Source organism: Pongo abelii, chromosome 19, assembly GCF_028885655.2.
Source record: "Pongo abelii isolate AG06213 chromosome 19, NHGRI_mPonAbe1-v2.0_pri, whole genome shotgun sequence".
NCBI lineage: Eukaryota > Metazoa > Chordata > Mammalia > Primates > Hominidae > Pongo > Pongo abelii.
This window is the reverse complement of record NC_072004.2, coordinates 76,341,737-76,357,376: the sequence shown is the minus strand read 5'-3', so window position 1 is coordinate 76,357,376 and position 15,640 is coordinate 76,341,737. Positions and strand designations below refer to the sequence as shown.

The 15,640-nt window shown below is 53.2% G+C and overlaps 1 protein-coding gene across 5 annotated transcripts in view; it reads left to right on the top strand.

Annotated features, from left to right (window-relative positions):
• Window positions 1–15,640, top strand: part of CRHR1 (corticotropin releasing hormone receptor 1) — a 52,891-nt gene that overhangs the window by 17,890 nt on the left and 19,361 nt on the right. For 4 of the 5 annotated variants that reach the window (XM_024235389.3, XM_054537164.2, XM_024235391.3 and 1 more), the window contains exons 2-3: window positions 4,636–4,723; window positions 14,088–14,207. In XM_024235389.3, the coding sequence (XP_024091157.2) occupies window positions 4,636–4,723; window positions 14,088–14,207 (208 nt within the window). Of the gene's footprint in view, window positions 1–4,635; window positions 4,724–14,087; window positions 14,208–15,640 lie in introns of those variants that run through there. The other variant, XM_054537165.2, reaches the window with a different exon arrangement.

Genomic DNA, 15,640 nt, shown 5'->3' with positions numbered 1-15,640 from the left:
AGACAGAGGTTGCAGTGAGCCGAGATTGCACCACTGCACTCTAGCCTGGGCGACAGAGCAAGACTCTGTCTCAAAAAACAAACAAACAAAAAATTCTCCATTTTAAGGGCAAACAAACAACATCCTTGGAACTTTGGTGGCCTGTTCCTGCCAGTGCAGTAATTGCCTGTTGATGGAGATAGAAAAGCACAGTGGAGCTTGAAGAGGAGATCAGTGGATGGTGGGAGGAAAAATGCAGGAAATCTCTGGACTTTTCATGGAAGTGTGATTCAGGAATAAGGCAGAAACCCTCACAAACCTTCCGCAGAGCAAGAGGTGGCACAGGCACAGATTCTGCTACAGAGCAGACCTTTTCGGAGAGGAAAGGTTGGTTTGGGAATTTTAAGAAGCATTTTTCTTTGCATAATGCAACGCCAGTCCTCTGTGTTTAGAAAATGGCTGTGTGAACCATCACATTCAAGAGAGGGACACAAGTGTCAGGGTTCTAGGCAGCCAAGGGCAGACTAGCCCTTTGCCTGGCATTGGGCTTTGTTTTCTGACGAATCAAGATTTGCTCTGCTCCTCTGTGCACGCCAGGACATTAAGATGCGAGAATAAGAACTTACAGCCTGTATATTTGCCATCTAATTAGTGTGTTGGGTCCTAAGTGCTTTGTGCCGAGGTGGTTTTCGTGCACTTAGGCTGGTCTAAGGGCTCTACTCGTGAGCCTCACGGGCACAGGGTCCAGTGCGTGTACACAGTGCACTGGGAAAAGGGGTACATTGGAGGGAGAATTGAGGTGCTTTGCTTTGGAGGGTTGAGCAGGTACTACTAAGCAGAGGGGCCCTGGAACTGGCCTCTGAAGAATGCAGAGTTGACCAGGTGACCGGGGGCGGGGGGTGGCACAGACTGCATGGGCAGAGGGTTGCAGACATGAGAAGGATCCCAGATACTGGGAGATGATAAGTAATTGGATGGGAATAGAAGGTGATGTGCCTTCAAGGTGGGGGATCTGAAAGACCGGAGCACGAAGCACAGCTTAAGGATTAGATGGATAAGTGGAATGTCAGGCAATGGGGCTGATATTGTCAAATAGGATGTCTCCAGTTTCTTTTCTTTCTTTTTTATTTATTTTATTTATTTGTTTATTTTGAGATGGAATCTTGCTCTGTTGCCCAGGCTGGAGTGCAATGGCGCGATCTCGGCTCACTGCAACCTCCACCTCCTGGGTTCAAGCAGTTCCCCTGCCTCGGCCTCCTGAGTAGCTGGGATTACAGGCACGCCACCATGCCTGGATAATTTTTGTATTTTTAGTAGAGATGGGGGTTTCACCATGTTGGCCAGGCTGGTCTCCAACTCCTGACCTCAGGTGATCCGCCTGCCTTGGCCTCCCAAAGTGCTGGGATTACAGGCGTGAGCCACCGCACCTGGCCAGTGTCTCCAGTTTCTTTAATTTGCCTGTGGCTGAGCTGGTTCTGGGAGCCCTAGTTTGAGAGAGAGAGAGAGAGTGTGTGTGTGTGTGTGTGAGTGTGCATGTGTGTGTGTTGGGAGGTGGCGTGGGCAGATGTGGAGTGGGAAACGAGGAGCAAAGATTTCTAGTCCTCTTCTAGAAGGGGTCTCTGGCCCTAGCATCTGAGCTGCCCCTCTCTGGGGACAGAGCCGAGCCTGGGTCCCTGCTGATTGCTGAGCGGGCAGTGCAGCTTTGTCATGGGGACACTTTGCTTTCTGCTTAGCTGGCAAGAGCCACCGGCTGGCCTGGTGGCCTCCTCCTCTCTCTACTTCTGCGTTTTCACTTGGAAAATGAGGGTAAAGATATTTCTCCATCCCTCTGGAGACTGTGAAGTTTAATTACTGATTAATAAAGTGTTGGAAGTTCCTTGAGGCCAGAGAGATGAATGGGTTTGTTATCATCACTCCTGAGTCCCAGGCGCATGTTGGCTAACCCTAGTGCCATCTTGCTGAGTGTCCCATGTGCAGAGCACAGGATGGGGGTGTGGGGCTGGGGTTATGCTTCAGAACCTGGAGCTTGGTCCAGGGCAGAGAGACAGCTATGAGAGTACCAGCAAGGGAATGGAGTGAACAAAGCCACTACAAACTCAGGCACTACCGACTCAGGGGACCATGTGGGTGAGTCATGGGTAGTGGGGACCAGACTCTGACGAGGAGTGGGCACTATTCCCCTGGACCTTGGAATGTGGGTGGGAGAGAGGGGAGCAGAGTCTGCTTTCATCATCGGGACAGGAGTGGGAGGGAGTGGGTACCGTGAAAGGGGGTGGCCCTGGTGGGGTGGGGTGGGGTGAGATAAGGGAGAACATTCCCAGCAGGTGAACATGGAAAAGGCAGGTCAGTTAGCTTCTAAGGACAGGGAGAAGGTCCTGAGATCCGAAAAGGGTGAGTGGAGAGGAGTCCAGGGAAGAGAGGATGGACAGCCCTGGAGGGTACGGGGCAGGCAGGGAGGGAGGGATGGAGTCTGGCTTGGGAAGACGGTGCATGAGTAGGGCCCAACTGGAGTGAAGCAAGTGAGGCATTTCCTCAAGCCCACCCCAGAAGGAGGTGCCAGCAACCTCAGTAATCACAACAGATAATTTTTTTGTTTTGAGATGGAGTATTACTCTGTCGCCCAGGCTGGAGTGCAGTGGCGCGATCTCGGATCACTACAGCCTCCACCTCCCGGGTTCAAGCAATTCTCCTGCCTCAGCCTCCCGAATAGCTGGGATTACAGGTGCCCGCCACCATACCTGGCTAATTTTTGTATTTTTAGTAGAGACGGGGCTTCACCATGTTGGCCAGGCTGGTCTTGAACTCCTGACCTCAAGTGATCCGGCCTCCCAAAGTGCTGGGATTACAGGCATGAGCCACTGCACCCGGCCATGATAGATAATATTTTAATATCATTACTGACTTTTTCCCTTTTTGCCCCAAGCTCCAACATGGCCCAGCACTGTTACTGAGCCTATCTTTCCTTTAAAAAGTTTTTGATATTTTGCTCGTCATGGATTTTTTGGCGTTAATCTTTATTTTAAAAAAATAATTATGTTAAAATATTCCGTATCTTGACGACTAAGATTTTCGATGCTCCCTTCACTTTTGCCCTCACCACGTGGAGTCCCGGCCCCTCGCGAGAAGGCTGCATGCTGCCTGGGCTGGCCACCGACCTGCTTCTAGCCTACACCCTAGCCTAGCAGCTCTGCTCACCAAGGGACTTGACAAGCTCCTACCTCTCTCGCGATCTTATTTTCCTGCTGTGAAATCCTAAGCTGGCTTCTAGAGCTAAGGGTCTGTGTCTGAGGCTCTGTAGTGAAATTTGCAGTTGGTACAGAAATGGGCTGGGGCTGAGACACCTGGCCATGGGGTTGGGGGCCTCAGAAGGAGCAGACCCCAAGAAGAAACAGCAGAGAAGTAATGAAGAGAGCAGCCTCCCATGAGGCCTCTCGGGCTTCGGGCTCACCACCCTGTCTGGGAACTCTGCTGGTGGCCGGGCACCCAGCTCCCCACAGCCAGAGGGAAGGACCGGTTACAATGTCCCCTCTCCCTGCCCCTCACTCAAGCTTCTTAACCCCTTTTGAATCAAATCCCAGGGGAAACAGCCACCTCTCCTCCAACAACTAAATAAAAACCACTAAGTTCAGATCAGTTAACATATCCTTCTTGAGTGCCTCTTGTATACCAGAAACACAATGTCATTCATTCATTTCTTCAGCAAAATTGAGTGCAATGAACAAAATCCCTGCTCCCCCACGCAGCGTAACGGGGGGCTGGACACTTGGCCTCTCTCTTGACTCTAACCCTGTCGGGAGGAGGGTAATGCGATGGTTGTGTGGGTGGGTTTAGTTGAAGAAAGGGCAGCCCTCCAGGTATAGGGCCTATGCCACTCCCTTCCCAACCGGGCTAAAATTCTGGAAGCAGAGTGACACGGAGCCTTCAGGGAGGTTAAAGAGCAAAGGTCTGCCCTAGAATAGGGTGTCCATCTTTCCAGACACATTTATCCCTTACCTCTCTGTGCTTCAGTTTCCTCATCTGCAAATAGGCACAGCCACACCAGCCCCAGAGAAAATTTAGTGCCACAGCAGATGTACAAGAGCTTGATAAATGGTGAGGCACAATTTGTGATGACGGATAATTAGGCAGGCGGGGATGAGGGCCCAGGAAACAGTTCACAAAACAAGAGGCCAGCTCTGGAGGAAGGGAGGGAAGTGGGTGCACGCATGGGGATCTGTGAAGCCGTGGTGGTCAGCGGGCTGGTGGGAGGGAGTGTGTGTGTGTGTGTGTGTGTGCACGTGCACACGTGTATATGGTGGGACACCGTTGGAGCATGTTCAGGATCCCATGGGGATGGTGGTGGCTTCCTCTGGCAGCACACAGCCCCTAGGGGTAAAATTCGCCTCTTCCCTAGGAGCCCGGGCTCCTGATCCTGTCAGCTTCCCTGCCAGGCCCCTCCATGAGCAGGGCAACTCCAGATCCTCCAGGCAGAGAGGACCCAGAAGGAGGAGAGAGGAGATGAGGGGCGGGTGTCTGGGAAGCGACTGGATGTGTGACAGGGCGGGAGGGGAGGCAAGCAGGTGCAGTGTCACCCCTGCAGTTTTCCTGGGTGATGGAGCAACAGGCTCATGGCTCATGGCACCTGCCTAATCTGTCCTTCGCCTCCTGTGCCTGCAGGCCCTTCTCCTTCTGGGGCTGAACCCCGTCTCTGCCTCCCTCCAGGACCAGCACTGCGAGAGCCTCTCCCTGGCCAGCAACATCTCAGGTGAGTCCCCTCAACCCCCTCCTGCAAGATTCCGGATCACCACAATGCCCCCCACCCCAGGTATCCCAGAGCCTGCACACAGAACCATGCCCTATGGCAGGATTCGCAGAGTCATTTCCTCTCCAGGGCTCCAAGCAATTCTTCACTTCTCCACCGAGTGCTGTGTTGAGAAGGATCCTGAGGTTGGGTGTAAGGTTGGTGGGGAAGAGCTGCAGTTGGTTAGTAGCACCTGCCGTGGGCACAGGAGTTTGCAGCAAGGATTCTGAGTAGTTATCTTCCCTGCTTTAGGGTGGGCATAGGGGAAGGCATCCCAGCCTTGCTGCTGAGTTGTGACTTGGGGAGGCATCAAGGGAGGAAGAAAGGCTGTCACAGTCTGCGGCTAAAAATGCCCAGAGTGTAATACTCCACGGTGCTAACCCGTGCCAGGCACTGATCAAGGACTGGAGCTGTATTAACCCAATTTGCACAATGTCCCTCTGAAGTAGATGCTGTTGTCCCCATTTTACACATAAGAAAACTGAGGCACAGAGAACTAGTAAGCGCCAGAGCCCTGAGTGGAGCACGGGCAGCCCAGCTTCTGGTTGTGGTCTCCAGCGCCGTGCTCTGTATCTCTCCAATAGAAAAGACAGCATGGCTGCAAATATTATTAATATCTGTGTGACTTTACCATTTACAGAGTGCTTTTGCATAATCATTTCATCCTCACAAGAGTGTAAAGCCCAACATTTGTACAGTTGAGGAAACTGAGGCATGGGAGAGTTACATAACCCCCATGGCACTGCACGGCCAGTACATGGCAGTGACTGGGACCCAAATCTAGGTGTTTGGGCTGCCAAGGGCATGTCTTTTAAAACTTTGGGTGTGGTCCTGGGCATGGCTGCTGCTGGGCAAAAATGGAGAGGGTCCCTGCACCTGAGTGTCTTTGGAAGGCTCGTGGACCTTCTATTTAAGTCTTCAAGCCTCTCGTTGATTCACACCAACTCTTTCATGAAGCACTTACTACACAGCAGGCCCCATGCAGGGCACTGGGGGAAACAAGAGGGGCTCACAGTCTAGTCTGGGCGTCGAATCCACAAATGCATGTGCGATGAGGCAGAGTGCAAGACGCATGCTAGCAAAGAAAGAGACACAAGTGTCTGCAGGCAGGCAGGAGGCCTTCATTTCTGAAGCTGGCTCTGTGGGGACAGGAGGCCTCCACAACTCAGGGCAGCTGCTTCCTGGCCAGCTGTTCCTTCACTAGGGAGAGCCTGGGGGCAGAGGAACAAGCCTTGGACTTGGAGAAGGCACACTGGGTTCCTGCGCTGGCTCACAGAAGGTGCCTGGTCATGTCCTGGCTAGGGGCGGGTACTGGTAGCCGCAGGGATGAGCATACCCTCAACCCCTCTTGAACCTCACCTTGCCCAAGTGTAGAGGGATAGGGGGGCTGTTACCTGCCCCTGGGATCTCTTATGAGATTCAATGCACTAAGTTTTATGGCAATATTTCACAAACTGTAAACTGTAGAGTGTCATGCCAGTACTAGGTTTGGTTTGGTTTGGTTTGGTTTTAGAGATGGGATCTCACTCTGTCACCTAGGCTGAAGTGCAGTGGCACAATCATAATTTAATGCAGCCTTGATCTTCTGAGCTCAAGGAATCCTCCTCTCTCAGCCTCCTGAGAAGCTAGGACTACGTGCACACCACCATACCTGGCCTAATTTTTTAAAATTGTTTTGTAAAGACAGGGTCTCTGTTGCCCAGGCTGGAGTGCAGTGGCACGTTCATAGCTCACTACAGCCCAGATCTAGGCTCAGGTGATCCCCCTATCTCAGCCTCAGCAGGCTTTTAAAAGGCTTACTGTATAGCTGGAATGAAGGGAGGTACTTGCCAGTAATTGCTCATAATGATGGAGGGAGCAGGGAGGCTAGGCAGGGGTGGTGCAAATCCAGGGAGGCTTCCTGAAGGAGGAATTTTCAAGGTGAATATTAAGAGACACTGTTAGTATGAACTGGCAGAGAAGAGCCAGTGCTGTGAGCTACAGCAGGAGGTGAGCAAGGACCAGTAGGTGGGTTTGGCGGAAGGACCAGGGAGAAGTGAGGAGGGAGGAGTGGGAAACCGAGAAGGTACTGGGAGCCCAGAGCATCTGGCTGCAAAGTTGGTTAAGCTGTGCTTGGGGAATGGGGAAGTAAGTTCTTGAGCATTAGTCTGGAGTTCTAGGAGAGAGAGATGGGGAGGGAGGAGAGCTGCTCAGAGGCTGGGCCTGAGAGGAAAGGCCCTATCCCCAGCACCACCATGCTCTGGGGCCAGGTCAGGCTCTATCAACTTGTTCGTTATGCTCAGGAGGAGAGACATCCCTGAGCCCACGAAGGTGTCACCTGTCCTTGGAGCCAGCAGGCCATGATGAATAGTGTTCATTCCCGAGTGATTTGTACTCTGTGCCCGTGCCCCCAGCCCAGCCCAGCCTGCCTGGCTGCATGGCACACGATCCATCACCCTCCACAATGGCCTCTGATAATGGGCCATTTGTCTTCTGACTTGGAGACCTACCCAGACCGACGGGCACTGGTAGAGACAGATGGTGAGGGTGGGGCGGAGGGGCGAGACAGATGGATGGGCGTCTGGCCGGGGCAGCTGGCACTGAGCCAGGGCCTTTGGGGGGCCTTTCACGTGCCTCATGCCAGGAACTGGGAGTGGGTCCCCGGGGCTGAGGCCTATCATGTGGCAGACCACAGACTTGGCGACTCATAAAATCATGGCATGAGTATGACAATGCCAGGAGGTAATAGAATTATTTACTAATGACATCACAGACAAATAGAATCTGAGTTGACAATTACCTGGGGTCATCAGTTCTCATCTCTGGTCTTAAGATAGTGAATGATAATTAATAATAGCTAGGCCAGGCACGGTGGCTCACACCTGTAATCCCAGCACTTTGGGAGGCCGAGGCAGGCGGATCACTTGAGGTCAGGTGTTCGAGACCAGCCTGGCCAACATGGTGAAATCCCGTCTCTACTAAAAATAAAAATAAAAAATTAGCCGGGCTTGGTGGCGGGCGCCTATAATCCCAGCTACTCAGGAGGCTGAGGCATGAGAATCGCTTGAGCCTGAGAGGCCGAGGTTGCAGTGAGCCCAGATCACGCCGCTGCACTCCAATCTGGGCGACAGAGCGAGACTCTGTCTCAAATAATAATAATAATAATAATAGCTAATATTTATTTAGTGCCCACTGTGTGTTGGACGCCATTCCAAGTGCTTTAATCTCATTCAATCATTACAATACTATAGTCAGGAATATTTTTATCCACATGTTACAGTAGAGGAACCTAAGGCTCAGAGAAGTTAAACCAGTTGCCCAAACACACTAAGCAGTTACTAAGCAGTGGCTGCAACATATAAACCATGTGGGCCTGACTTCAGATTTTGCCACCAGCACCGTGTTATGTGGCCACTCAGAGCCAGGGTGCCCAGGGCCCGGTGTAGTCAGCCGTCTAGGGGTGCAGTGCCACCCCTGCAGTTTTCCATACCCACACTAGGTTTGCACATGGCCCCATATTCTCCTCCATGTCTCCCGTATGCCTGGCACTGTACTAGCTGCTGGGAAGGCAAAAGTGAGGAGCCCACAAACCCGCAGGACAGGAGGGCCATCCACTTGTTCTGATGGATCACACACCCTACACAGGCATCTTTCTTCTCTGCCCAGCCAAAGAGAAGGCAGCTCAGCCATGAGGTGGCCGAGCAAAGACCAGGTTTCTGCCACCCTCTCCATGTCAGGGGACCCAGGCAGAGGCCCTGCCCATTCATCCCACAGCACATTCCTCTGACTGGGCAAGAATGTGTGTTTCACAGGCTGCCCTTAGGCCACCTGGCTGCTCCCGCTCTGGACAGCCTGGGCTGAGTCCCCCTCCTGGGTTTAAGCCAAATAGGGAGAAGGGCTTCCCAGCCACAGGGCTGCTGCCAAGTGCCCACCTCCAGAAGCCGCTGATGGGAGACCTGACATAACTGGGACAGAGCCAGGTTCCAGCTTCCTCTGAAGTTATCTACCATGGGCGGATCTGCCGAGCACATGTGGACCCTGAGCCTGATGGGAGGCAAACTGTGTAACCTACTTGGGGGAAGAAGCCAGTGCCTGATTGTGCACAGCACTAAATAGGCCACCTTCAAAGGGCTCTTACCTGTTCATTAAAGCAGCCCTCCCAGGACCCTGACCCTGCAGGGTTTCTTCCCTGGCAGGTGGGAGCCCTCCACACCTCTCCTCTGCTCTCCCTTTGCAGGGATTTGAGGCAGTCTGACCAGAATGCGGGCCCCACACATTTGTTCTGTGCATGTGTGGGGAAGGAGGAAGATATAGGACCGGTTTTTGCCTTACTTTAGCCCACTTGACTCCCGCAGCTCACCCCCAACCTAAAGGCCTGTGGTGACGAGGGCTGGTGAGTGGGTTGGTTCTACTCCCACATCCCCAACCAGGAAAGACCCTGAAGGTATCCACCTGCCCCGTGAATGAGGGAGTGAGCCACAGACTGATAGGAACGTTGACACCTCAGACACACCAAGCACACACCTGCTCCGGGGCCCTTGTACTTGCAGTTGCCTCTGCCGAGAACCCTTTCCCCGCAGGTTTTCTCCCTCACTTCCTTTAGGTATCTGCTTAAATGGTAGTACTTTAGAAGCCACCACACTAAAATAGCACATTTGTCAGCCTTTATCTCTTTGCACTGCTTAGTTTTTCTCCATCATATTTCTCACTGGTTAACAGAAATGTGTGTGTGTGTGTTTGCTGCCTCTCCACTAGAACGTAAGCACCATGAGGTCAGGGCATTTATTTTATTCATTATTATATCCCAAGCCCCTTGAACATTTCTTAGGTAGTCAGTAAATAATAGCTGTCTCTTGGTATCCATGGGGGACTGGTTCCAGAACTCCCTATGGATATCAAAATGCAGGGATGCCCAAGTCACTGATATAAAATGGAGTAGTATTTGCATATAACCTATGCACATCCTCCTGTATACTTTAAATCATCTCTAGATTATTTCTAATACCTAATACAATGTAAACATTATATAAATATAAATAGTTGTTACACTGTACTGTTTAGGGAATAATGACAAGAAAAAAGTCTGTACATGTTCAGTACACTTTTCCCCAAAACCTATGGATATGGAGAAACAACTGTACTTGTTAAATAAAGAGCAAAGTCACTATTCCTTAATTTACCAGGAGAGGCCCTGCAGGACAGGGAGCTGTCAGGAGGCGTTGGCACCTAACAGCACCTCTGCCTTTGTGCAGCTGGCTGGTAAATTGGCTTGGCTATTTGCAAGGTTGGATTACTCTGGTCCAAATTCCTCCTCATCCCAGGACTATGACAGCCGACTGGGAAAATACCTCCACCTGCCAGGAAAGCAGAAGAGGTCAGGCTTTTGTGGCACTGGGACTGGAGGGAGGGGACATTGGCCCAAGAATCAGAAGGTCCTTGAGGTCCTTATAGCCATCAAGCTGAGTGACACAGAAACTGGCTTCCTGCCTTCTCCCCTTCCCAGCTAGGGGATGGACACCCTCTCTGTCCCCAGCACCTGTGAAATGATCTTTCTCTCTGCCTCCTTCTCCTGACTTTCCACCTGCCTCTCCCTATTTCTTCCTTAGTGTCTTCTTCTCCCTCTTCTTTCCTCTGTCTCCCCACCTCTGTCCTGGCCCACTTGGCCTCCCACCTCCCTCCCTCTCCGCCTGTTTTCTCCTCCTCATTGTAGTCGGGTGGCTTAAATGAGTGGCATGAATTAAGTCATGCGAAGCGCCTCTCACAGTGCCTGGTATATATTATAGTAGTGTCCAACAAATGTTCCCCCTCAAGTCCTATACACAGTTTCCCTTCTGAGGCCTTGTCCCTACCGGATCCCAGGGACCCCCCCACTCTCCTCCTCCCTGGACTCAGGTCCGCAGGAGGCAGGATGGCGATCTGAAATCCTTGTGGGGATTTCAGACACAGAGACACTAAGGCCCAGAGAGGGCAGGACCCCGAGGCGTTGTGGGAAGGCACCAAGCCCACAAGGCAGTCCCAGGCTGGAAAGTCCAGTGGACAGTGCCAACTGGCCAGGAGCGTGGCGCCTGAGGCCCTGTCCTGCTGCTTCCTCCCTGCCCTTGACCTCTAGGTCCCCTCCCTTCTAACTCCACTCCGCGGCTGAGGCCCTTGTGCCTTTGGCCACGCCCGCCCGCCCCCACCCCACCCCCACCCCCAGCCCCAGCCCCTGACCCAGCAGGAGCGCTGACCTTTCACTCAGGGAAGGGGAAACTTTGTCTCCTCGCCCCTTTTCATTTGGCTTCTCCTCCCCGTTCTTGCAGCCTCTCTCTCCCTTTCCTCCCGTCTCACACAGACTTTCACTTCCTTCCGGGACTTTCTGGGCTCTTAATGTAAAGGTCGCCACCGATGCTGTGTCCCCGGCGCCCCCTCTACGCATCCTTATGAGCTGCGGGGGCCAGGAGGGAGGGCAAGGCGCGGCGCTGCTGGGGAACTGGAGTCGCAGCTCTACGATCGAGGGGCAGCTGCCCAGATCAGGGCCAGCTGTGCAGCTGTGGGCAGCACCCTGAGCTGGCATCAAAAGATGAGCATTGAAAATCCACTCCCGTCTCAGTATCTTTGGTTACTGATTGTCTTGGAATAAGCCATTTGACCACTTTGGCCTCAGTTTTCTTATCTGTAAAACAAGAGAGAATTAGCACCCATGGTGGCATAGTAGGTGGCTGGGAACCATACCACAGAGGAGGGGCAAATGGCTTCTGACCTGCCCACCCCTTGAAGGTTTCCATGTCCCTGGCCAGCTGTGGATGGGGTCAGGCCTTTGGTTAGAGCCCTCAGAGCTCCCAGCAGTGGCTGGTGCAGGTCCCCTAGGCCAGAAGGCCCATCCTGAGTGGCTGGCTTCTGCCTCGGCTCTGGCCTGGTCCTGGCTGTGGCTGGTGCCCAGTCCTTTCCTGCCCTCCGTGCCTTGCGAAAGCAAGGTGCAAGAAGACTGGCCGGGGAAGGGAAGAAGGGAGGGCAGGGGCCACACTGACGGAGAGGGTGTGTTCCGTGTGTTCATTCCAGACGCTGCCACATGGAACATTACATTTAAGCCTAGCTCACTAGATACTGTGGATGAATGAGTGAGGAGTGAATGAGCAAGCTACTGAGGAAGGTACAATGGTGCCATTAAATGAGACGGCATATGTCATGCAGCTGACATGTGCCTGGCACACAGTCAGCCCTCAACAAACGCTGCTCCCTTCCTGCTGCCCCCTTAACTGTCCCTCACCCCCTGTGACTGACTCACAATGTGGCGTAATGGAAAGAGCACTAGATTTAGAGTCCAAAATACCTGCCTATGAGTCTTGGTTCTTTCACCCATTGACCCATGACCTTAGAAAAGTCACCTAACTTCCCTGGGCCTCAATTTCTTCATCTGTAAAAAGGAAATAATGACATTGCCGGATGTATGAAGATCAAACGAAATAGATGAAGAGCTTTGAAACAGCAGGGCATGGCCTCTATACCATCCTCCCCTCCCCACGGCCACATGCTTCCAGCTCTCCCCCCAAGTCCCTGTCCCCGGGCTCAACACTGTCAGAAGGATCCAGGACAGGTTAAAATCCCAGCCTGGCACGCCCTTGCCTCGGATGGCCCCGCTTCATCACTCCACTGCTTCCACCGCCACTCCGTGATCACATTCACAGAGACTCCGCTGTGGCACAGCACCTGGGCTTGGCCCACTCCAGCCGCCTGGCCCGCAGTCACCTCGTGTCCATTAAGCCCCAATCCAGATTTCTTTCTCTTTCAATTAAGCCACTTGGCCTGAAGGCCTCTGCCCCTTGAGTCCTGATTTGCACAAATGCCCTATGAATAGCTTTGATTAGAAAGAAAAACCAGCATTTGGTACAAGTGCTGCTCGGCACTGCCCTGAGTCCAACAGGGAAAGGGAGCCAATTTAACCCAGTGCTGTTTCCTGAGAGACTGGGGACAAGCTAATTTGGGGAGGAGATGGCAGGCAGCCCCAGCCAGGGCTTGGCAGCTGCTAAGGCCTCGGCCCAAGCCTGAAGAGGCTGCCCCCACCCGCGCTGGTTCATGGTTCCTGGCCCTCCCTGGCTTGTCTGTCCACTCTTGTGCCAATTCTAGGTTATTAACCTGGGGACATTGGGCCTCAAAAGACTGGTGTGCCAGCCTCACTCAGAGGGAGGCACTAAAAGGCAGGGAAAGAAGGGGCAGCCTCAGGGGGGGTGCCAGGACTGTGCCAGCCCCCATCCTTTGGAGGCCATATCCACCCTCCCCTCCTGAAGTGTCACTGGGCCTCAGCTCTGCCCCAACATCCTCTCTCTCGCGCGTGCTCTCTCTCTTTCCTCCAAAAAGCAAATATTTGGAAGGGGCCTTTGACATCTTCTTTCTAGTTCAGATGTTTATATCTCTTTGAGTCACAGACCCCTTTGAGAATCTAATGAAAGCCATGGGCCCATTTCCCCATTAAAATGCACGTATACACCAATATTTTCATTACATTCAGGGTCTCTGCGAACTGTTGAAGTTTCCAGTGGGCTGAGATTAAGAATTTCTGATCTGGTTCAACCACTTTATTTTATTATAGATGAAGATAAGACACTAAGGCCCAGAGAGGGCAAGTGACTTGCCTATGATCTCACAGCAAATTAGTGGCACAGCCCATTCTGAAGCCATGGGCCCAGACTCCCAGTTCAGTGTCCTTTCCACTCCCCCAGATGGTGTCTCCCTCCCTTTCTTCCCCATAGCTCACTTCTCCGTCAATCCTGTCCTGGGGCCCTGCACAGAACAAAGTACACACGACGTATGGTCAGTAAGTGTGGTTAACAGGCCAGCCGGAAGAAGGAACAGGCCAGCCGGAAGGAGGGCCAACTTCATTTAGCTGGTTCTTCCCTGCAGGGCCAGAGTAGATGTGGTTTGATTGCAGAGACATGTGAGGGGCTGGATCAGTGGTTGGATGGGCCTGTTCCAGGGTGTTCCTGTGACGTCTCAGAGCTCCAGGCTATCACCATGTGAGGGACCAAGAGAAGTGTCCTTAGGCTACAGAGCAGGGGACCAGAAGCATGCCCAGGCTTCCTCTAAATGCCAGGACCTTAGCTTTTAACACCACCTCCAGCCATCTCTGTTCCTCCCCTGCTCTGGAACCCATGCTGGCTCCCTAGTACCATAGCATCAGATTCAGATTTCTTCCCCTTGTGTCTTCTTTGCATAGGATGAGCTCATTTCTGCACTGGTCATTGTTGTCATCCTGTCCCTAGTTGGTGTGAGTGGGAACAAGTGGGGAGGTGGGCAGAACTCTGGAATGTCCTCTGCCTGCCTGGGGCCTTGTCTGGATATCTTGCTGTGCCTTACCAGCCGTCTCTGCCCCCAGGACTGCAGTGCAACGCATCCGTGGACCTCATTGGCACCTGCTGGCCCCGCAGCCCTGCAGGGCAGCTAGTGGTTCGGCCCTGCCCTGCCTTTTTCTATGGTGTCCGCTACAACACCACAAGTAAGGAAGAAGTGGAGGGTGGACCATCTGCTGGGAGGTGGGACAGGATGGGGAGAGCTTGGAGGTGGGGGAAGTAAGAATAACGATGACAATGACAGTAATACCTCTTGTGGGGATCGCCCCTGTTTTCCAAAGGTCAGCGCTGTATTCTCCTGGGTGCCCTGTGCTCATTACTGGTGATTCTCACAATACCCTTGCAAGACACTATCACGCCTCCTATAACTAAGGCCCCTGGGGCTCAGGGAGGTTAGGGAACTTGCCCCATTGGCAGCTGGTAAGGGGTGAAGCTGGAATTTGCATCCACGTCTGTCTGGCACTTTCTTCTGCCATTAAACTTCAGGTTAGTCTGTTTGAGCCTACTGTAATACCATGAAGCAGGGCAGGAATCATCAGAGCCCCAGCTGTGTGGATAAGAACCCTGGGTCGAGAGGTTCTGAGGCCTACCCCGGGCCCTCCAGCCAGGAGGCAGGGGACCCAGAGTTTTAGATGCACAGGCACAGGCTCAACTTGCATCCTGGATTTGTAGGTGGAGTGGGGACGGGACGGGGTTGACCCAGGGTCCGTCGGATACTTGATCCTCATGTAAACACCTGGCTCCCTGGAGGCCTGAAACCCCCCACGGCCGGGCTTTGCAGCTCCCTGCTATTCTGCCTGCCACTCTCAGAATTAATTTGCTCTCCCTTGTCAATGAGTCAGGTCCCTGCTTATCAAGAGAGCAACAGCTGCGGGCCAGGGGCCCTAACCTACCTGAGGGGAGGCTGGGGGCCTGATCCCTGCAATTGGGGCCTCCTGTGTGCACCCTTGGGTCCTGGTGGTCTTGAACTCAGAGTCCCAAGAGGGCACAGGGGTGAGCCCAGACACCATGTAGTTTACTTCAAGACTCACTGTGTGACCTCCCAGCACATTGTTGCACCTCCTCTGGCCCTCAGCCCCTCATCTGAGGATGGAGAGGGCTGGATGGCTTGGCTTCTAAGATGTCTTCCAGCTCAAAACCCCCTAATTCCTTCTCCTGCCCCTCTTTCCTCTACCAGATGGATTTGGGGGTTAAGGTTGGGGGCTACAGCAGAGGAGTGGGAAGACCCAGCCAGAGAGTGACTCCCCAGGGAGTGACCTGGGAGGCCAGGGCAGGGCAGGAGGCTGGGGCAGCCAGATCTAGCAGCCTCGTGTGTCTGTACCATGTCCTGGCCATGGGAGGGACTCGGGAGAGGGAGAAGACACACTGGGAGGGGCTTGGGGACCAAGGGGAGGAAGTGCAGAAAGGAAGAAGGGCCTCTTGGCCAGGTCAGTCCAAGGGGTGCACAGTTGGCCAGCCCCCAATATAGTCAGGCCCATTTTGTAATAAGGAAATTGAGGCACAGAGAGGCTAATAACCTATTAGAGGTCACAGAGCCTGGAGGCAGGGTCACAGCCCAGGGACGATAACTCTCACAATG